We start from the raw sequence: 23,518 nt of genomic DNA on the forward strand, positions 1-23,518 counted from the left end.
GGGGGCGGCCGGCGCGGGGCGCCGGGCTGCGGGGTGCCGGGGCGCGCGCGCGCGTTGGCCGCTTGCCGACGGGGCCCCGAGTCGCCGATTCCTGCCGAGTAAGCAGTCTGGCTCCGCCGCGGCAGCACAGTGGCAGCAAGGCTGGGGCGCTGGCGCCGCGCCAGCCCCATCAGAATTAGCTCATTGTTCACTAGCACACTAGCAGCAGAGAGAGAGAGAGGAAGAGAGAGAGAGGAGAGAGGGAGAGAGAGAGACTGACTCTTAGAGAAAGACAGACTCACACACTCTTGGAGAGAGCGCTAGGCAGGGAGACCTTCCCCTCCTTTTTCCAAGGCTGCACTTCTTGGAAGTGAAGCCGGTTTGGGTTTTGTTTCCCTTCCCCCTCCTCCCTCCTCTTCCTCCACCCCTTTCCCCTCCCCCTCCCCCCACCCCCCAGCTGTCTTTCTAGCATGATGCCCTTTTTCATCCACATTTGTGTTTCAGGTGTAGAGAGGAGAGAGTGAACAGGGAGCGGGGCTTTTGTCTGTAAGTATATGCCATTTCCATCCCCGGCCGGGAGCGCTGCTTTCTCTTTTGTGTCGATTTCTTGCCGTTGCTCTTAGCTGGACCCTTAAACCCTGCAGAGTTCATGCTGCTTTCCTCTAAATTTTACAGAGCTGAAGCATGTACCGTGGGGAAATTCTGGCATTTTGTCCCTGCTGCATTAAGCCTGGAATTTAACTTGAGCTTTTTTAAAAAATGCACAAGTTAAAGAGGGAGAATTCTTTTGGGAAGGGGTGGGGTTTTTTGCTTGTTGGTGTGGTTAATTTTTGTTCTTCTTGCTCATAAAGCATGGTTAGGAACTGTTTGTTTCTTTGCATTAAATGCACTTTGGTGCATGCAGCCCCCTCCCTTTTATTAAATGAATTTGTGTCCCTCCATTCTTACACTTTATTACTTTCACCGCCGCTGCTGCCGCCGCCGCCAAGGGTCTTTTAAAGACATTAGATCTTGCAACACTTTTTTTGTGCATTTGCTTTCAAAGCAGTTGAACTTTGGGGGAAGGAGGGCTTAAAAATAAATGACTGCTTTTTGCCTGCTGATGATGATAATCTGATTTGCATTTATATGTATCTATAATAACATTATAGGAAAACTCTAAGAGCTCATCATACCCTTTTGGAGAACTTTTAGTTTCTCCATTCATCTTAATTTTTGTTATAACTTATGTTAACAAAAGAATTGTGTTCTGATGCCAGAAAGGTTGAGAGGCAAATCACTGCAGCATGTACATTAATGTTTATTTGGTTTAGGGAGAAGGGCATAATGGTGTAGATTCCTGACTTTTTTCCCCCAGTGTAGTTTTTTTTTTTTTTAAACACGGAAGGTTATGTAATGCAGTGCCATTTCCAAAAATATCCACTCTGAGGCATTACACTACACGGTGGAAGGCTGATTCCTATTCTGCTGTCTTGATTGCAAATATACTGCCAGTAGTATGTCTGGGAACAAAGAGCAGCCAGAAAACAATCTATTTTTATCACTTGGTTCTACTTTTAAGTTGCTAAACCTTTTGAACTCCTGCAATTTAAAGATGAACCAAACACTAAGAATAGCCCAGGACTCTGCAAAGCCAGGTCCCAGGGATTCCTTTGTCCCCTGTTTAAGCCTATAGCCCTTTTGGAAAGCTTTTTCAGAAGCCCCAGTGGTTATAATAATTTGCATGTAACTTATCTTAACCACAGAAAATGGTTATTTGTCTGTAGCTGCTAAACAGGCAATTTTTTTATTTGCTGCCCAGTGGTGAGGCGATTTGTCTACTGTATTTAAACATATTTTGCAGGTTGGTCTCTCTGGACTGAAGAGAGGGAGGGTGCAAGGCCAAGACTGTTACGATTCTCAAAATGGTAAGAATTGGTCATCAGAGGAGATTCTCAGTATCTTCTTATCAGTCTTTATTCCATATAAATATCAACCACCCACCTTCATCCTGCCTCACCCCTTCATTGTTCCTACCCCGTCTGACCTTTAAAAGGTTCTCTCTCCAGCATGTGGGAGCTTTGCAGTACAGCAATTTATATGAATTGGATCTGGTGAATTAGATCTTTTGATTTTCAATCATTTTGAATAGAAAACTGAAATTCCTCTTTCAGAAGTGAAGATTTATTTAACTCGAACGACAGAAACCGTTCTGTTCTTTAAGAAGAGTGATGTGTTGTGACATGCATGGAAGAGGTGGCAACAGCAGGGCTCCAGCAAAGCCCTGGGTCTTATGTGAGAGAGAGCCAGAACTTCTCCACATAGTAGGAGCCTGTGTCCAGCTAGTCAAACAGCTGTAGTCTTTGCTCTTCTTAAGAGCAGTAGGTAGGAAGAGCATGGACTTTCATAGTAATACACTCTGTCTGTTGTATCTCAAGTATAATCAGTGTTATTTTTTGTTGATTTACAACTTCATGGACGAGAGACATTTGCTCAGTTTTAGAGGCAAGCATGTTATCCTCTAAAGGAAAGCGTAACTATTTCTGACAACCATTGTGATCCAGAGAAGGCAGTTTAGTGTTTGATGACTGACTAAAGAAAAGGATAAATTATGCATTAAAAACAGCTAAATAAGTATATTAATCTTCTATGAAAAATTTCCTCTTTGGAAATATGGTTGAACTGAAAAAATAATGGAAATGTCATGAAACTTTTCAGATAAGTACAGCATGTCCTACTGCACATGTTTATACTCTTTAAAAACACCTCTTTGCCACTTAGAATGTGTGATTTCCAAATTTAGTTTTAGTTTTTTCTTTTAAACGAGGGTGGAATTTAATGAATCAAAATTGAATCTGATATACTTGCTGTTTTCTTTGAGAACAACCCCAGTCTAAGCTTCCAAGGAGAAAAATGAATCAGAAGCAATTAAATGAATTCAGCTGGAATCCTATTAAGAAGTAAAGCTCTTTTTTTTCTTTGTGTTTGCCTCCGCTGTCACTTCAACAGGTGGGTGTCAGAGCACCAAATGAAATAGTTCTAGCTTGGACTTTGATGATGATCAAATTAAGGAATTTGAGGTAGAAGGGCAAAAGGGAAGAACAGAAAATTAAACTGATCAACAGGTTTTGTGCAAATGGTTCCTAACTTCATATTAAATCCTCAGTAGCCATTGTCATAGAGTCCTAGGAGGGTAATAAAATGAACTGCTGCAGAGTATTTTTGTTTATTTTAATTATCTCTGACTGACCACATCACCCTGTCTTCTAGCTCTTTATCTCAGAACCTTACCCTCGCTGTCACCATAGATGGACCATGAAGGTTCATGTATGTTGTAATATATCAGGTGACCAGTTTGGTTAAACATAAATTTGACCGCTGACCCTGCCAAAACTAGCCCTATAGATCAAGCTCCAAGAGTAAATATCTTGTTTCTCTAGTAGTGAGTGGAATGAACTTTGTGGAAGGCGAGCATGTGTGCCAAAGCCGAGAATGAAAGTTGGAACGTTTTGAATGCAGAAGGGCAAATTCGAATTATTATTACATGTTGTTAATTTCTTACAGTTGTCGTTTATGTATGGTGGCAGAATGAGAAATCACAGTTTGTTGCTCTTGGAAGGAGTTTTACTCATGGAAAAATTCTCACAAGTTTTTGGTGATCTTTTCATCAAGATGTCAGTCCCTTTTGGCACAAGCCCATTGCCTGAAATGAAACCACCGACAGTTATTGTCTGTGGGTGATTCCAAGTAACTTTCTAGCAATTGTCTTATTCTGAGAGATCTGAGCTCTTAAAAGTCTTTGTGCATATTAATGTAAAAAAAGTTTCAATCCTGATTTTTTAAAAACTGATATTAGAGGTGTCTTGTACCTCCTTTTCTCATTTTTGGCAAAATGAAGTTATTTTCTTGCCTTAATTAAAACTGGAATTACTTGGCTGATCTCTGTAACTAGCATGCTTGGAGTAAAGACTTAGCCCACATACAATAGAAACTACTGCTGGGGAAGCAGTAAATTTAATACCTGGCCACCTCTAGAAAATATATAAACATGCCTTTTCTGTTAAACATGTATTCCGTTTACATGATTTAAAACACTAAAAAGGATCTAATTTCAGTGTATTTAGCTTGTTTAGTACAGGGCTTATTTCAAATACAAATTTATAATCAGCTCATTCCAGTGTCGGAAATTAGCTAGTAGACTCCAGAATTCAAAACAGAGCAAGTCAATCTGGATGTTTTATATACCCTAAAATGATAATGCTCCACAACAATAATTTGAATCCCAGTGTGTCTTTTGCATTATTAAAAAAATACAACCTCTTTGTTGACTCTGTGAGGCAGTAATCTAATTGTGTTCTGTGTTTGGGGCCCTTTGAGCACAACTCCAGGAAGCGCCATTTACATAGATTATACAGCACCTGGGGTTGTGCAACTCAGGGGTACTGTGAAAAGGTGTAATTTTGAGTATAGTTTGCCGCATCTTCGTTGGCCAGAATGTTCTTTTCGATAACTCATTCCCCAACTTTTTAAGTTTCCTAGTAAACATGCCTTTTTCCAGTTGACCCCCCCTTTTTTTTCCAATTAACGAGATACTGTGAGTCTGCAGATATCTTCAGCATTTCTCTGATTTACATTTGGCTTTTTGCTAAGTTTTAATTTCTGAGATTATATTTTATATAGGTCCTTGGTATTTACTTAGGTGTTTTATTTTAAAGGTACTTGCTTCAGATATGTCAATAAGAGGGAAATACTTCAGAATGAGCAGATGGTCTTATTGAATAGCTTGAAAAAATAAAGTATTTAAGCCAGTGTCAAGGTTAAGTCCTGATTTTCAACATGACTACCCTCTGTGCAGTAAACTTGCCTCTGGGTCTGTGTGCTGTGGACTCACAGTGGCATAAGCATGGGCTCATTCTGTTTTAACAGAGACCTAGGAATTGGAACAATTTAAGTTCTCTCGAAGGCTGATGCTGAGCTTTTCAAAAAGATGAGTTGACTCCATTGTACCGTTCATAGAGCTCTGCTTTCTGTACAGTCTGTGAAGTGGCATTCATGGGCTTACAAGGAGACTCTTTCAATAATCTCTCCATTAACATAAGGTTTTCTTGTTTAAAGAAAAAGACAAAGATTGAGAAGGGATGAGGTCCCATTGGTAGCTGTGCCATTTGGTTTTGGAATGTAAATTTACAAGCTGCTCGGTGATTCTTGATTGTGGAGATGCTGAAGAGTACCTAGGACAGAAATTTTACGTGATACTGTCTTCCCCAGGCCTTCCAGCACACCGTGAGGAGGAGAAATGGGAATTGTTTGGGAATTAGGACGGCAGTGATGGATTATCTGGGTTTAACCCTAGTCCAGCTTCCTCTTGAGCTGTAGAGATAATTCAGGCAGGAGAAGGTATTTGAGCAGAAAACTTAAATGTAAATCAGATCGTCATAAATATGCTGAAGGAATTCACTTTATTTTAAATCCTAAGATGAATACTTGTAAAATAGGAAAATATACTTCTAAAATGTGAATACTTTACTAAACTAAACGAGCAACCTGCAGATATGAGTTTAATTCAGTATGTATTCATCTACGCTGGACTGACTGGGCAGCCTTGGAGTGAAATACTGTGGTCTTGCACATATTTTTCTCAGTGCTGCTCCTGGCTGGAAAGTCTTTTAAGGCCTTATCCTCATAGCCAAAGTGACATGGAGGGTTGAGATAATTATCTGAATAATTCTGCTTAAAACAAAAAAAACCCTTGATTTTGTCTGATTCATCTTGGTTATTCAAAATGTTGCTGGGATGATATAGGAGTGGGAAAGATTTGCCTGAATTATGGGTATAATTCCTTTGTTATACAGGGAGAGACTATGGATAAGGAAAACTTACCAGCAAATCCAATTTGAATATACCGGAGGAAAATATATTGAAGGTACTTGGACTGTGTCATTTTGGTTGATCAAGATATACTAAAAGATTCAAATTTTAAACTATTCCTTCGCTTTGAACTGGAAAGCAAGTTAACCATAAATCTCAGCTCACATCTATAGAAATTATGGTTGCTGAAAATATCATTTATTAGGTCTCAATTTATCTGAAATGGATATTTCTAGACATATTTTGCACCTAGGGACAGCTTCAAGAATTTCTTATTTCAGTGGCTTGCAAAATAGCAATGATCCTGAAATCAATCTGCTAGTGCGTGACAGGTATTAGCAGCTCTAATGGTTTGGGATTTAAGCATTAACCTGGCTCTCAACTAAATTCTAAATATCAATTCAGTTATTAGTAGCAATGACATGGTATTAACCTGGGTGTAACAGTAGATTATACTGTCCTGCATTATTTGTTAGTTGGATCATATGCATTTCTTTCATTGACCAACTAAATTATAGGCTCCCAGAAGGTTTATAAACTTCATATACAGTACTTAATAAAGTATTAAATATATATTAGAAACTCAATAAATATTTGGTCTATGCATGTTACTATCTATTAAGTTGGACTTGTTTTTATTCGTCCTTAATGACTTAATGTTTAGTTTTGGTGAACTGGAGCTAAGTTCTATCCCTACCTTCTTCTAAAGAGCTAGGAAGTTGAATGCGATTTTAGTTTTCACAGCAAATTATCTTCCATTATTCATTAAAGGGAGAAAAAAAAATTGTGGGTAAGCCATAAAACCACTTGCCAAAAAAGAGTGGCTTGAAGTTACTCCTTTTTCCCAGCTTTTAGAGCCACATTCTGAGCAACCTGGTGAGATGCTAGCTCTCTAGGTTTGATCCAGCCTTGGTACTCAAAATTCATGGCAGCTCTTCCTGCAGCCTTAAAAATCTCCTCCAGGATCCAGGAGGAGCTTTGCTCCCAATATTGGAACTTTAAAGCCCTCACTTATTTCCAGTATAATCTGATTCTGTGATGTTACGAAAATGATCCCAAGAACTCAAAGGTGCCACATCTGAAAGTATTGAAGAGTGTGAGAAGAGTTAGCAGTAGAATTATGCATCTATTCCCGTGTCAATTGAACAAGTGTTTCTTGAACATTTTATTTGTGCTTAGTTCTTTGCATTCTAGAGGGTGCACACTTGGCCTCAACCCTCAGTGGATTTATATTTTAGTTGTGGAAGGAAGACTAACATGTGTGACAACCTTGACAAACAGTGTAATGCAATATAATCTAATGCTAAATTGTAAGATGCGAAAGAGTGATATTGTTGAGGACTGGGGACTGGGAACTGTAGGGAAAACTTTTTTTAAGGAGGTAGAAATTAAGCTAGACCCAAAGATGGCAAATATATGGCATGCACGCCACCACTAAGTCCTGCTAAACCTTGACACTCATTATTATTCAGCCTGAATATGATTTCAAAGTCCTCCATATAGTGTTCCATTGACAATTGATTGGAGTTGGCACAAAATTTGAAACCTAGAAGTGGGCTGTTAGCTCCTTGAGAGCAGGTACTGTGCCTCCTTAAGTTTTTTATCCCTAGAGCTTAGCACCAGTCCTTAATAAATATTGAGTGAATGAAGACTTAAGAATATTTGGGTAGATTTAGATGAGAGAGAAGTGTGCTTCAGATAAAGGGAATACGTTAGAGGGGTATGCTTGCAAGAGTGAGCATAGGCATGTTTGCTACAGTAGGGAATGTCCTCCCTGTTTAGGGCCTCTGTGCTGTCAAGGACAGACCTCACAAACTAGGCCTGAAGTCAAGGCCTTGATGTGCTAATAAGCCTTAGGAAGCCACTGAGCAGGCATCTTAGAGATGGCCTGAGGCTCTCGCTCAGGTTCCAACCTGTCTCAGGTTCTTTGCCTTTTGATTGTGCCCAAAGAAAAGAGCACACTCACTCACCTACACTTTCTGCCTAACTTTAAGCTTGCTTTATTGCTGTCTTTCACTCTCCTTGGGCTGGGGTGGAGTGGTGGAGAGAAGGAAGGGCTCTAGCTAGAAGGAATTGAGAAGGAAGAAAGGAGCACGCTTAACCTGTTTCTCCTGAGAAAGTGGCAGCACTGCCACTGGCAAATTCCAGCATGTTCATCAGTGTCCACTTGGCCAGAGAGGGTGTTGCTGCTGTGCCCACTTCCCTTCTGTGAGGCTAACTGGGTGTAGCCACGTGTTAATCAGTTGCAATCACATGTGCCCAGCTGGCTCTCTCTCTCCACTTCTTCCTGATTAGCCAGACGTACTTATTCAAAATTGAAGCCAACACTTACATCATCATAATAAAATTGTTTACAATTTGAGGCCTCCGGGCAGTTACTAATTTAGTCGATAGTCTAGTGACCATCTAAAGGGGATCTCATCACATGCTACACAAAAGTTGGGGAAAGCCAAGACCGAGAAGGATTTTTCTGGAATTTCTTCTGGATACAGCATAGACTCTTACCTTAGATTACATCAGCTGCAAGATTTTCAACATGAAATGATTTCACTAGCTCTTTTAGCCCTTCAGATGAAGTTGGACTTATCCCTGAGTCTCTTAGTAAAAGTGACATAGGTAAAGCATCGCTCCTTGAATTCTTTATGCCTACTCCCACCTCATTCTTTCAAATAACTTTTTTTCAACTTCTGTGTTAGAGCTTCATCAATTTCAATTCTGTAGCTGGGCAGCCATCTCAGGAACTCTGTGAACTCATCTTCATTGCTAGCCATGATGGAATATATTTTCTTAGAGGGAGCAAGTCACTTGTTATTCTAAACATGCCCCCGGAGTCCCTCCTTCTGCGCCTTTGCTTACTCAGTCCTAGAAAGAATGCTCCTCCTGACAAAGCCGTTCTCCCAGACTGAATTTAAATGACAACTCATTATGAAACTCACTCCAGTACATCCAGCAGGAATGACCTCATGCTTCTCTGTATACTCATCACACTTAGAACATTCTACTTGTAGCTGGCTTATTTCTGCATGTTTTTCTACCCTCCAAGATTGTACATTGAACAAGAGTGTTGACCCCAAGTGAGTGAGCATCATCCCTCTCTTTTTGGTAGCAATTGAGGCTATGATGCCTCATTTTTTTCGTTTTCCTCTATCAGCAGAATGGTAAATTCAGATGTGGAAAGGTTTCATTCTTGAGAGAGAACTCCAGAACAGCTAGTGAAGTTGGTTGGTGTTCTCTTTCTACCAAGTGGAAGGAAACCCTAACTTTCACTGACATGCTCTAATGGGACCTTGGAACAGATCTCACATCTGTGAACCAGTCTGATCACTGCTCCCATACCTATCCAGGATCTGACACATCGTTAGTGATCAATAAATGTCTGTGGAATAAATGTATGAATCAGTGGTCATGGATACATGGAGATCTGTTATTTCTGGGCTGAACCAAGTGGCTCAACTTAAAGATTTATAACTGCTAACAGCCCAACACTCTGCAGAATTGTGACAGATTTCAGATTATAAAATGTATGGCCCAGGAAATGAGATGACCACAGATAGATTATGAATTTACTACTGAAAAGCCCCTCTCACTGAACATTTAAGAAGGCACAATGTTAGGGAGATAAGAGGGGAGAGGTAAGTGAAATCTAAGCGCACTACAAAAACAAGTCCTAAATTCTGTGCTCCCTTTTACACTTCTTTAGACAGAAGAGGTCCTGAGAGAGTCCAGAAAGTTACTGTGGTGTGGTCTGCTGAAAGAAGAATCCTTTAGGGCAGACTCACACATCTCAACCAAAACGTTGGCTGTGGAGCACCATTGTGCTCTAGGTTGTTGACAGTGTTCTTCCAGCACTTCTACAGTTTGTCTCTCAGCAGTCTGATTGAGGCCCTCATGACAGTACAGCATAATCTGCTCTGGTTTCACAAGGTAATGAAATCTTCATAAATAAAATTACTGCATATTATTACGTTAGAATGATTTCCAACCTAAGCTTTTTGCCTTAAAAGTGTTATGATTATCAGCTGGACATACTTTTAAACCCTTGATTTTAGACTGTGCTTGTTCAGTGTTCATCCTTACTTTCATGGACTAAAATACAAATATAACTCATGTTCGAAAAGGAGAAGGGAAAGACACAACAGAATATGGCCAATGAAGGGCCAATGAAGTGTCTTTGCCCCTTTTAGGCTAACATTGGGAACCAGAGCCATTGATTGTAAAGAAAGGGAGAAAAGCTTAATAGTCATTGCCAGTAAAAATACGAGCCAAAGACTCATCCCAGTAAGCAATTAAAACAAGAAGGAGATTCATAATGTGCACAGAAGTTTTGGTGTGGTTGCCCAGTTCTGGCTCTCCTCCCTCCACTCCCGCCCTTCCTCAGATCACCATCACACACCACTGTTCTTTGATTACTGGGGCAGGTAGCAGCCTTCCTGTCTGAATTGTGTTGGATACAATTCCAGCAGGGAAAAGTACTGCAGGCCAGTGGCTACAAAGGGAGAAATCTACAAAAGTCGTTGTGTTTGAAATGGGTCTAGGCATTTTTGAGGACGCTTTTATTGGATAAAATCAGTGTCGGATATAGAACCTGTTCTTGGACAGGAAAGAGTAGAAATTAGAAGATACTGCATCTTTGGCAGCCAACATTCAGAACTGTCAAGGAAAAACTGGAGTCAGTAGTTAGATGGATAAAACTAATTGACTAAGGTACTTAGAAACATGACCCAAGTAAGGATTGTTATTAAGTACTTTTCCAAGAAGTACTGTTTCCTGCCCTTCACTAAGTCCTCATAGTGAAAGTTGCCCACAAGGCTTATTGGGGCCATCATCTGAAAGTCTGTTTTTGTGCACATTTGTCAGGCAGTTGCTGAATCTCAGTATGTCTTGCCGGGTGGGTTTGGCAGCACGTGGTTGAACACTTAGCCTAGTGGCTGCTTCATTGTAGGGACTCAGTTAATACTGGCTGAAAGAATGAATACTATGCAGAGAATGGACCCACTATTTGAAACGTGCAATATCAGGGACTTCCACTTGTTGTATGGTTAAGAGACTGAGAATTTGAAAAGATGAATTAATTAACTAGCCCAGTCCTTTCCTGAATAGATGTCCCAGGACTTGATGGCTTAGTCTTAAAAAACTTTTCTGAAAAAACTGTTTTCTTTGCTACTTTGATGCCTCCAGCTCAAACTAATAAGATGTTCATTCTGTAGGATTGAAAGTTACCTACCAAATAGTCAATACTTAACAGAAAGTATTTAGTAAATATTTCTTGATTAATTGATTGGATAATTGAAATTATATACCCAACCAATTCAGTTAACAGCATCAAAAATTCTGCCCACATCTTCTCTGAGCCCTTCTCCATAGTTTTGATCCTTGTATACCTGGATTTGCTTGTGTCTGAAGCCTGGCTGCTCTGGACCATAACTGAGTCTCCATTTCATGCTGCCCTGTGGAGACTTGGCTCTAATTATGCATCATGAAATGCCCCTGGCTCTTGAATATTTTGCTCACTTCTTGATAATACAATCTTAAATTGTTCTGATCTTGTTATCAAGGTCTGGGAGCCAAGTCTCCACATCTTTTCATTTCATCTTCATTAAGCCTATTTTTTTCCCTTTTTTTTTTTTATGAGGACTGCTTTTTAAACTTTAATTTTATTATGTGAGGCTTAACTGTCTACACTGTCACAATCAATTCAATCAGAAATTCAATTAAAGTTGTTTTTTGGCATCATAGAAACAATTCATCTGATAATTAATGTGAATTTTTACTAAATTGATCAGCTTGTTCCTCTGTGGTTTAGACAGTCAGAGGGACACCGTGCCTTTGACCGTGACTGAGTACCATACTCTACGTGTAATCTAAGATCAGATGCTACTTACCTTCTTATTTGCTATTTGGTACCTCCGTGATGGTAATACCTAATAATTGGCTTATTATCCCATCTCCATTTTTCTGTTTTTCTGTCTTTAGGACTGTCTCTGGACTGTCTACTACATTAATTAAAAGTTTCCCAATGGTGTCAGATTAAATTTGTTTTTCTTTCTAAATTACCATTCTTAGGAGTTTATACACTGCCTCTCTGGTCTAATAAGTGTTTATTTTTTTCCTCTTCAACTAGGATCACTTTGTTATTTTTATGTATTATATGGTTTGTGTATCTGCAGACCATTAAGGTTTTAATTCTCCTTTAACTAAGCAGTTTGTTTTTAAATTGACTGAAATTTTGAAAAGCGAAGTTACAGTGAACGTGATTTCAAATGCGTTTGGTGAAAGAAAGATATGTTGAAGTAGATTGTTCATGGCCAGGCCATCTGAGAAGTTGTTTCAGAGTTCATTTGGGGGTCATATTAAAACAATTTGGTTTCTCAGCAAATGTCCTTTGTAATTAGCTTCAGTGATTGCTAAATATTTGTGTTGTGATGAACATTTCCTTCCAGGGAAAATTGAGAAAAGACGAAACTCTGATGACCAGTGTTGCTTGGGTTTAATTAGATCCTAGGTCCTAATGGAACCAAGCCCAAGTCGCTGCTCTAAGAGTAGGCTTTCCCTAACAGCTGTAGCAGCATGTGGACACTGGAGAGCAAACCTCTCTGCCCTCAAACAGTGCTAATTTTTTTTTTTTTAGGTAAGTTATTTTTGAAGGGCAGTCATTTATCAGAAACACAGGCAGCAGAGCAACAAATATTTTTGAGAAAATTACTCTTGATAGTAGGTGTCGGAAATCCATCTACCTTTCATCACAGGGACACTCAGTGGAGATGCTCAACACCTCTTTGGGCGATTGAAACACTCCAGCTCTCAGGGGGCCTCATGGCGGCGCTCCATGTGGCTCTGGGGAATATAGCAAAGAAGATGGATATCGACAGACTGTGTTCTGTGAGAGGAGAGGCTGGGTTTCCGTCTTGTCTTCTCCATTTCTTGGTTCTGTGACCTTGGGCAGGCTCCCTGACTGTTCTCCCTCAGTATGCTTGTGTGTGAAATGGTGAGGAGGATAATGACAGCTAACCCAGATCCTCTTCCTTAGGTGCCTCACCCTGTTGCCAGCGCTTTACACATATTGATGCATTTCATCCTTGAAATAGCAGGATTTTGTGAGGATTAGAAGTGCACCTGGAGAATAGGCCTGAAATTAAAAAAGAAAAACATTATAGTGAGCTCTCGTACGCATTTCCACAGAAAACTTGGGTCCCCAGATTTGCATACTCTGCCTGTGTGGGTTCCCACAACTCACGTGCATTGCTTGGAGTTAGCTCTCTTCCTTTGGAGAAGTCTAGTTTTGATGATTGGTTTACAATGGAAGAAAAACTGAGGGGGAAAATGAGGTCAAAGTCTTCTCTTGTTGGAGAATGCAGTCAGGACTTGGAACGAAGATCTGAATTTCCAGCCCTGTCTTTCATGGCAGTTAGAATAGGTGATCCCCATCGCAGGAAACTTAGTCGCCTAATTTGGCATTCCTTTTGCAGTTATCGTCACAACCCTTGAGATATTCATTTCTTCACTGACTTCCAGCCCTGAAATACCCTATTGATTTGGGCTGGTGGCTGCCCCTTTAGCTCTTCTCTGCTTCCATGGCACTGCCTGATGGAGCCCTCAACAGAGAGAAGCCTGCTGCATCGGACCATGCTTCACCCAGTGGGGCTGAAAATCCAGGTGGTGTACAGGGGCACATCCATCCTAATCTTATTCTAATCCTCTTGAACATTTAGTTTTTGCCAGTTTTCATAGAGGACAGGTTATTGGAAGCCTGTTAGTGGCCTTTGTGACCTGAGCACTTACAGCATGCAGATACAATCTGCCTATATTTTTCCTTTTCTTAAAGCCAAACTTCTTATAAGATAATCAACTAGCCTCTGATTTAAAACAATTTTAGTTACATCCTCCCACAATAGAAACCACTCTCCTTCCCAATTTGGTGATCTGTTATGATGCTGTTTGCTGTTGAAAAGAGATCAGTCTTTAAGTGATCAAGACAGTGCAAGGCAAGCATTGAGCTGTGAAATAACTTTTGCTAAATGCTGAGGGGTTTGCAGCTGCCAGCAGAAGAGGGTGCATTGATGGAAAGAGTGAATAGTTTCTTTTGGAGTGAACACTTTGGGAGCAAGTGCACACTTTCTAGAAAGCTCAGTCTTGCACATGTCTGCAAGAGGAATGCTTTGAGATATCCACAAACTCCTCAAAAGCAACTGGCTATCTCATCATCCACCTAGACCAAGAAAAATCCAAAATCCTTATGTCTAGATAAATAAGTACTTATCTCACTCGCCTCTGATTGAGGGCTTCAACTAAAGAAATCTGATTCTTGAGGACTTATTCTTCCATGTTGTTGGTAAAAATTTTCCTAAGATTTTAAAGGATAGCACAGTAATTTTTGGGCAAGAGGAAAAAAATAGCATTCTTGGTGAGTAGAAATCAGACTTCGTATAGTTATTTGAAGGTGAAACCCAGCATACCTAAAATTATTTAAACTAGCTAATGAAAGCAAGTCTAGATGTTTTCTATTAACTTTGGAATGTGTTTGGAAAAAGTCCTGCTAACTCCAGATGTCCAGTATTGGAAAGCATATCAACAGCATTACTCTCGTTTGTGGCAGAGAATACCGTTCAGAAATTCACAAGTGCTGTTTGCTGTTCTGGGGCACAATATAGTTTTCTTTCCTTCCCTTCCCTTCTCTTTCTTTTCCTTCATCTTAAAAGTAGGAGAAACCTCGCAAGATGTAGTGTTTCTAATTTCTTGATTACAAATGAAAACCAATTTATATAAGGGAATGAGGTAGTCCAGACTTAGAACTCAGATGTGTTAAGTAAATATTTACTCTGGTTCCACTCCAGGGAGGTAGAAGACTCCATTAACATATTTGTTGAGGTCATAGGGGCAAGGAAAAGCTTATGCTGTGCTTAAATGCCTGAGGGGCCTTTTTTCTTTTTTCTTTTGTTTTTTTTGCTGTGAGTTAACAAAGGCCAGTATTTTTTTCTGCTGAAAAGAGCAAATATCTTATTTTGTGGCCTTTACTTTCTTATTGTTCATTCACAAACTGCTTAATCTCAAACCAGAGTTTTAAAAAGCTGCTTTATTTTCTCCCTTCCTTTGGAAAATCTCTTCTTAGATATCCCTTAGGAGCTTTGTTTCCAAGCTTTATTCTTGTCCTTTTTCTCCTGGTTTACTTTGGGCTGTTATCAGCTGTTTGTACTTTGTTTTGTCTTCATCACGGAAAAGAAAAATCACCCATTACAAGTCGAGATTTGAAGTGTTGAACTTAATTCCTTGAGTCCAGTCCACAGTTTGGCTCTGATTACTGTACCAGGCTGACCTCCAGTCCAGGGGAGGGTGCCTTGGCGGAAATCTGAGAATTCCTCGATCAGTAACTCCCTTTTTTGGATTTATGGAGTCTTTAGGTGGATTGCTTTGTGCTAAGCATGTTCCCATTGGAAAGGAATGAAGCTAGGATGAGAGGAGGAGTTGGCGCAACACAGATGTTTACAGCTGACCTCCGTGTTCACCAAGATTGAATTAGCCAGCTGCCGCTGCAGCCTGCCTTCACCCAACGCACCATCCAACCCTGAAAACTCACACAACGACTAGTTTAAACAGTGGTGAAAAAGCAGGGTCGGATGATGTTAACCTTTTGTGGCTTGCTTCTGACTTGATTTGTTGCTCCTCTTGAAAGTCTTTGCTGTTATTCTTAGAAATCAAATTTTAAAAGACTGGGCAGCCAAACAAGCAGAATATTATATTGTGGAACAGAGTGGCTGTGAAAGCTCTTTGTGCTGACGATTAATTTCACATGTAAACACTTTCATTTTGTTGCCAGCGAGGAGATTTCCTTTTCCTTTCTCTGCCTCGTTGAAATCTAGAAATAAAATTCCACAGCTGTCAGGTTCCCACATATTCATCAGCGGCCTCTCAAGATGGCTTCACGGCGAGCAGAGTAAATTTAGAGGATTCCACTGTTAAAGTCTACACAGCTTGTTTCAGACACCCCAGCTCACAAAGTAAAGAATTAGAAATCTTTTGGCTGCCTGACATGTAATGTTGGGCAGTAACATAATCTGCTGCACAATATTAATAAAATGTGGGCATTTTCTGTGCCCATAGTGGACGTATGTACCTGAAGCAAAGCTAATGCCAATAGGCTTAACCAATTTGTGAGCTATGAACTGTCGCTGTCTCCCCCGCCCCCATTTCTACAGGTGAAGGCCTGTCAGGCCATAGAAAAGCTGGGAGTGTCAGCAGGGGTTATAATACAAGAGTGCCCTAAAAGGCCATCCTTTCCTTTCCAGCAGGAGGATGTTTATGGCTGAGAGCAATAGTCATGTGTTTGTAATGCTTTCTTTGTAATTATCTGTTGTTACAGCCAGCTCCTGTGTGTGCGTACTTGCATGTGTGTGCGCATGTGTATTTAAATTAGGTCGCTGCCCGTTTCACTTAGTTCCCGAACCGGAGTGTTTGCCAACTTAGGCACCAACTAACACTTTTATTCTGCTTCCCAGAATGTGCAGAGGTTACGTACATTATCTAAATGGCCCAATGTTCCGTGTGCTTATTTTTCTGCCTTCTAGTACAATGCATCTCCTCCACTGTGTGTTGCATCTCCAAGCAGCATTCACAGGGTTAGGCGGATCTCTAAGGCTCGGTGTCTAGAGAGACAGCTCCGTGCATCATCTTTTGGCACTATCTGATCTTTGATGTAATGCTGTTCAGAGAAAATGATCCTTGTAACTCATTTATGGTTTCAGTTTACATTCTGCCCTCTCACATGACCAGCAACACCTGGGTGCAGAGTGGCTTTTGAGGGAGATTCTTAATAGCACCACTTCAAAGGGTATTTGTAGAAATGAAGTGCATGCATATGCATGTAAATTCTTCTTGTATTACAGTACTAGGTTTCACAACCTCCCAGCCAATTAGGCAGAATGGAACATGTACACACGCAGACACACACAATTACTGGAGAGAGATTATGAAATATACCCCTTTGTTGCTCAAAGAATTAATTATGCAGGTCGGACACCTGCTGCCCTAGTCAGCATTCCTGACTGCAAGGGGTGGGCGCCTATCCTTGTTAAGTCATAAAAGGGCCATGTGTGTGATTCTTTAAGCACACAGAACCCCACCAAGGATAGAAAATAATATTATAATTATGGTCGTTAACAACCAAGCCATGCAACATCTTCATAGCAGGTTTCTGAGAAGATAGTTAACCAATTAATTAAGCAGCATATATGTATGTGGTGTACTTTGGCTTTGAACAAAGCCGTGACCTTGCCTTCAAGGGTCATTCTCATATAACAGTCTCCCTAAGGAAATAGTGACAAAGACGGTAAATGAACAGAGGAAAATACAGACTTAGAAACAGGTAATAAATACATATACTTCAAATTTTACATGTGTATTAGAAGGAAACATGTCAATTAGATTGATTTTGTATGTGGCCCATATTTATGAAAAATAGCAAGTTTTGAAATGAGAAGTTTAAAAGTGGTTAAAGAATTTAAGTGATAATCTAGTTTGCATTTTTTTTAAGGACCTTGTATGAGTGGTCTCTCATTTCCCCCCTCATTTTATTTTCCTAATTTGGATGCCAAGTAATAATCATAGACAAGTTAATTGCCTTATAGACTTAAAACACTGAAGGTATTTTTCATGATGCATTGTCCAGAGAGTAAAGCAAGCCTCGAAAGAAATATTTAAAAGGCAAAACCTATGATCATTTAATTCTCAACTTGTATGCTGTGATAGACAATTGAAACTTAAATGTGCAAGCATCAAATAGATTTAAGAGAATCAGTAAGAAATAGTACCTTTCACTACAAAACTCTATTTAAATACATAGTGGGTTTAAATATATTAAATGTACTTCAAAGCAAAAAATTGGTTTTACCTGAGTTGCTCGTATATATCTAAATCCATATGGATCATGATTAGTGTATTTAAACCAATGTAATTTTTCATGTCAGTTCAATTGTTTTTAAACCTAGTCGTTAATGAGATAAATGTAGCATTGTAGAAAAAGGTGCATTTAATATATTCAGTGACAAACATAAACACTCAACCTTTCTCAGAATTCAAGCAAAACATTTGTATTCTCCAATTTAAAACAATAAAATTTTCTTCTCCTATATTTTTACAATGTTTTCTTAATTTTGAGGTTATAGCTTCTCTGATTTCTGACTTCTAGAAGAATAGTATTCTAGAGGGTTTTGAGGATTTTACTTGAGCAAGGAAAAACAATTGTTTATTTTATGTATGGAAGATAGTTTTAAAAGAATACATACTTCTCTTGTGAAGATTAAGGCAAACTTTGGCTTACTCATTTAATAAAGCAACAATTTTAAGATATTCCCATATGTGTATTACCCAAAACGCTTGCATTTCTGAGATGCACATGACCACCACCACCAAGAGAGCGAGAACTCAGCAAAGTTTAAAAAGGAAAAAGCAAGTTTAAGTGGTCTTAATGAAAAACACAAACTTGAATTAGAAAACTAAATGAAAGGAGTACAATTAAAGCCATGTGTCCACCTTTGGAGCATCAGTTGACAAGTACCAAGAACAAACAGCTTGAGGGGCTGGCAAGAACAAGTGGACTCCAGAAAGGTAGATCGACTTATCCCTGTTTTCTGATCTACCTACTATTGCACTCAGAAGCCTCGATCATGGGGTCATTGTCAGCTCCTAATATTCTGAACTAGGTAAAAATGTGACGGCACAGGAACCTATGGAGTTGCATTTGCAGTGTTACTATTGTGGCCCCTGAAAGCTTCAGGGAGACCTCCTGGCCATAGGGGCGCTTCCCCACATGGGGCTTACCTTCTCTCTTCCTTGACTTGCATCTGGCAACTATCAAATGCCACCCCCATTTCCTGTCTTGACAGCATTACTGGATGTTTTGGTAAATGTTGGTTTTGTTTGTTTCTTAGTCTGTTGGTACATGTTCCAATGGCTGTTACATTTGACATAACCTATAGGTTTCTTTCTTTTTTTTTTTTAATTGCACTTAAAGCACACTGTATTAGTTTGCTAGGGCTGTCAAACCAAAGTACCATAGACTAGGTGGCTTAAAAACCAGAAATTTATTTTCTCACAATTTTAGAGTCTAGAAGTCTGGGGTCAAGGTGTCAGTGGGGTTGGTTCATTTCTTCTGAGACCTCTCTCCTTGGCTTGTAGATAGTCAACTTCTTCCTCTGTCTTCACTTGGTCTTCTCTCTGTGTCTGTCTGTGTCCTAATTTCCTCCTCTTATAAGGACACACATTGCATTAAGGCCCACCCTAATGACCTCATTTTAACTTAATTACCTTTTTAAAGACCATATCTCCAAATATGGTCACATTCTGAGGTGCTAGGGGTTAGGACTTAAACATATGGATTGGAGGAGCACAATTCAGCCCATAGCACACACTTTTCAAGTGATCTATTAAGGGTCTGCCACCCCTGCTCTCCCCCATGCCCTAGGTTTGAGCTCCTAGAAGGCAGGAACTATATTTCTCCTCTTGCACTCCCAGAACCTAACCGTGTCCAGCACATTGCAGGTGTTTCACAAACTCTTGGTGAATGCATGCGTGGACAAAGGTATTCTAAGCTATTTGAGAGCAAGAGTAATGATTGTCATAGACCTTTTCTCTTAAGTCCTTCATTTTGGAGTCTCCGAACACAGGCATAAGAAAGAACCGAGCTGTAATGTAGTAGCATGTATTTCCAATAATCTACTACCCTTTTTCCAGAACCAAAACAAAGAAGTGTAAATATCCCCTTTAGATACTTTGTCCAGGGATATATTAAGTTCTTAGAGACCAGCCAGGTAGGTTTTAAGAATGTCTCTGAGACTCATGTATCCCTACCATGGAAGAATGTACCAGAAGGCCAGAGTGATATTTATTTTTCCTAAGGTATACAATGATTACTTTATGATACAAACACCAGAAAAATGCTAATTAGAAATGCCCTTGGTCAATTTGTGGCTAAATTAATGTTTCATAAGGACTAATTTGAGGTAGGGGAGGAAGTTTCCTTAGTTGTAGGTTTTGCTATCAGATACTCATATTCCTGAGTTCTTTGGCAAAAAATCAGTGACTCTTCCTTAAGAAAAGGAAAGTTTTTGGAAAAACAAATTGTGAGAATAATAAGTTTAATCACTTCTGAGAGGCAAGCTATTTTTTCCTACAAATCAGACTTGGGTGGCTTTAGTATTGATGCTTTGAACCCGGAATTAAATGCTAAAGCAGTGTCATTTTGTTAAAATGGATTATCATAGAAAAGTACAAGAACGCAGACGTAACAACAACGTTTACGTGATTTTGCTTTTCGTTGCGTCCATGTGCCTACTAAGTTTTTACACATATTTTTATCAACGTATTGTTTTGCAATGAAACTTTATTTCTCGCTAATATGGGTAATATTTTTAATTGTATTTAAAACATGCCTTTAAAAGCAGTAATGTAGAGACATAATCATTTTGTATCTATTTATAGTAAGGGAATTCACAGTTGATCCCAATTTGGGGTCTCCTAAAATTAATCTCTAGCTGGGATATTGTGTGCTGTGACTTTTTTTAAGCCGTAAAAAAAGCTTGTGTATTTTAGATTGCAGTGTTGTTTTCTTCACCCATTTCTGGTTAAACGGAATGCCAGGGGTGGCTATTTGTCCCAAACAAGGCAGATAGTGGGATTTTCCTAGGAGGAGCTGGGCCAAGCCGGGGGAAAGCTGAGCTAGAAGAAAGAGGTTGGGGTTGGGGGAACCACATGGCCCAGGAAGCAGACCCAGACCAAAGTCAGAAAGTAGCTCTAGTTCTTGCAGGATGGGCTCTCAAATATTTAAGACCTAAATGTGTGTGGTGGCTGTGGACTGGCGTCGTTTTCAAAGAAAGGTGGTAGGCAATTTGCATTCTGGGATAATTTGAGGGCATCAGGATAGTGGGAAGAACTGAAGATTAGAATCTGGAAACCTGGTTTGAGTTTGAGACCTATCCTACACTGATTGTGTGACGTTGGGCAAGTTGGGTGACATTCTTGAGTTTCAGTTTCCTCATCTGTAATGATAAGACCTATTCACAGGCTTATGGTCAGAATACATTAGGTAATGTGTGCAAAACTGCTTTGCGAACACATTATGGGATGTGCCATAAATGTTACTGGAGTAGAGCAAAGATGGTTACTGTTAGACTATTCTAAAGGATCGGCACAGCCATCCCCGTTGCCTACCTCACACCCCCGACCAAATGGATTGATGGGGACATTGAGCACATTGCGTTAGCCCAGCCATCAGGCTGCCACATGTAGTGCTTCCCAAACCAAAAATGACGTAGACGCCTGTTTGTTAACCTAGTAATTCAGTATGATTCTTAATATTATTTATTAAATGTGAGGCTTATTTACAGCATTTAGAGAATCAGATCTGGAGGGAATCCTTTCTGATTTCCTCCCCTGCCTTCAAGCAGGGCTATATCAAATGTGAATTAGCCCTGACAGATGGTTGTTAGATTCTAAGGTTTCACAGTTTTCCTCCCTAAATTCTTTTAGTAATTTAACAATTCTTATACCAAATTCTTCCTTAGAGGTAGCCTAAATCTGTAGTTGTAATTTAAGTCCTAACCCCCTACTCCTTTCTTTACCAGGGATGGAGAATAGCGGGTCAGCAACCTTATGATAATAACCCTTTGGATATTTAAAGAAGAATTCCTCCATCTGCCTCACTCTGCCTTGTCCCAGCGCTGCCCCCACCCCCAAGTTCATCAGCTAGTATTCTCAGAGTCATTCATGGCCATGCTGCCCACCTCCCTGCCCCTCTCAGACACTTGGCTACGTTCGGGCGGCTGGGCAGTGTTGTCAGTGGCCACATGGACTTGAGGAGAAGGCAGGCTGCTGCTTCCCTTCCTCCTTATGCTTTGTGCATAATCTTGAGCCTTCTAGTAAAGGATCGGGGTACCCCTAACAGTGTTTGGTGGGTGCTGGGCACATTTATCTCATAAAACATGGAGTTTTGCAAGGATGCTCTAGGGTTGCTTTGAAAGTTAGGCCTCCCCAGTGCCTTAGTTTTCTCAGCCAGTCATGCCATGAAGCTGCCACTTTGTGTGCTGAAGATAACGTTGGTTGATCTCTCTGCTGCATTGAACTTAGTCTTGGAAGACATTGAGCCCAGCTCTTCTGAGTGCAGTGTACCTTCAGAAGCACACTAACAGTCTGAAAGAGTGGATGCGCTTCCCAGCGCTCTAAGTTGCAATTGTAAAGTAAGCGACCTTTGAGGAGAATTGAGCTCAGTAAGCTGATCCCATGTGGTTTCAGAGTGGATCCTGTTTTGAATCTGAATGTGTGTACTTTTATGTCTCTATAGGTTTATTACCCAGAGCTCTCTGTCTGGGTCAGTCAAGAACCATTTCCAAACAAGGAAATGGAGGGAAGGCTTCCTAAGGTGAGTGCTAGCTGCCATTTTGTTAATGTTTTGTCAATCTAGAAGCAATTTTTTAAAAGAAATCAGTTGTTTCTTTCTTATTTTAATATCCATTATAGTTTACTACAATAATCCATTAACCTGATACTATTATGACCTTGGAAATAACATACACTAAAAAAAAAACTTGTATCCTGAAGTCCTATGAATCTTAAAATTCACATTGTCTTCCTTTCTTGACAACTCCAGAGTCCAAAGCAAATTTTCATTTAAGAATAGTAAAATCAATTTATCAAATGTACGTTTTACAGAATTTTAATTTGTTTATTCCATTCCTGGGTAGATAAACTCAAATATGATGATCGAACTAAAGGGTGTCTTAAAAGTCTAAGATGATGACAGTTTTGTCTGGTAATAATGCCTGAGTGTCTGATAATATTAACCATGAAACAAAACAGAAAGAACATAAAAAACTATTATATTTTTTTCTTCTACTTTTTAGGCCTGAAAATATTTTGTATAAACATGCTTTCATGGTTCTGACATCTTAGGTGTGACAGTTTTCTGCCTTAAGAAAATTTGTAAAATTTACATTTTAGATTTTAGCACCACTTCCAGAAAACAAACAACAAAAAAAGCATTTACCAGTTTTTACTGTAGATACCTTTGGACTTTGCCTGTTAGGGTAAATATCTATTTGACCTTAAGCAGGAGGATTGTACTCTTTACCACTGACCTGCTGATTTTGCAATTAATAAAGAAAAATAGAGTCCATTGAAAAAATTTCCATTTAAAAGTTTCATAAGTGTAACTGATCAATGGCGAGGCCTTCCCAGCTATCACTGGCATTTCACTGTTTGAGAAACTCTCTTATTTACCCTGAATGGTTTTAGCAATTCCCTGTCTCTTACTGACAGGCAGAATTTGAAGAGATTGGGTCAACTGGCAGTTTACAATGAAAGAAAACAATTCTAAATCACTTTTAAATTTTCCAGAGAATTTCTGAAGGTCAAGGTTGAAGTCATTGGCAGGAAAGTAAGTGAACAAAATGATTTTGGCCCTGCCTGAGTTAGACTTGTGCTGATCTTCTTCAGTAGAAGTCACAGTGAGCTTAAATACTGGAGCTTTACTTAAAACACACGCACACCCCACCACCTCACCACCCCCATACCCCCATACCCCCATACCCCCATACCACCATACCACCATACCACCATACCACCATACCCCCATACCCCCATACCACCATACCACCATACCACCATACCCCCATACCCCCATACCCCCATACCCCCATACCACCATACC

General features: G+C 39.8%; 1 protein-coding gene across 1 annotated transcript in view; it reads left to right on the forward strand.

Moving 5' to 3' along the window:
- The first annotated feature begins 9,526 nt into the window (after positions 1–9,526).
- Positions 9,527–23,518, forward strand: part of NREP (neuronal regeneration related protein) — a 19,324-nt gene continuing 5,332 nt past the window's right edge. Inside the window, exons 1-2 of the mRNA XM_046668160.1 lie at positions 9,527–9,750; positions 22,154–22,231. Coding sequence (XP_046524116.1) covers positions 9,715–9,750; positions 22,154–22,231 — 114 coding nt within the window. The 5' untranslated portion in view covers positions 9,527–9,714. The remainder of the gene's footprint in view (positions 9,751–22,153; positions 22,232–23,518) is intronic.

The sequence above is a fragment of the Equus quagga genome, chromosome 7, assembly GCF_021613505.1.
Source record: "Equus quagga isolate Etosha38 chromosome 7, UCLA_HA_Equagga_1.0, whole genome shotgun sequence".
In the NCBI taxonomy this organism is placed as follows: Eukaryota; Metazoa; Chordata; class Mammalia; order Perissodactyla; family Equidae; genus Equus; species Equus quagga.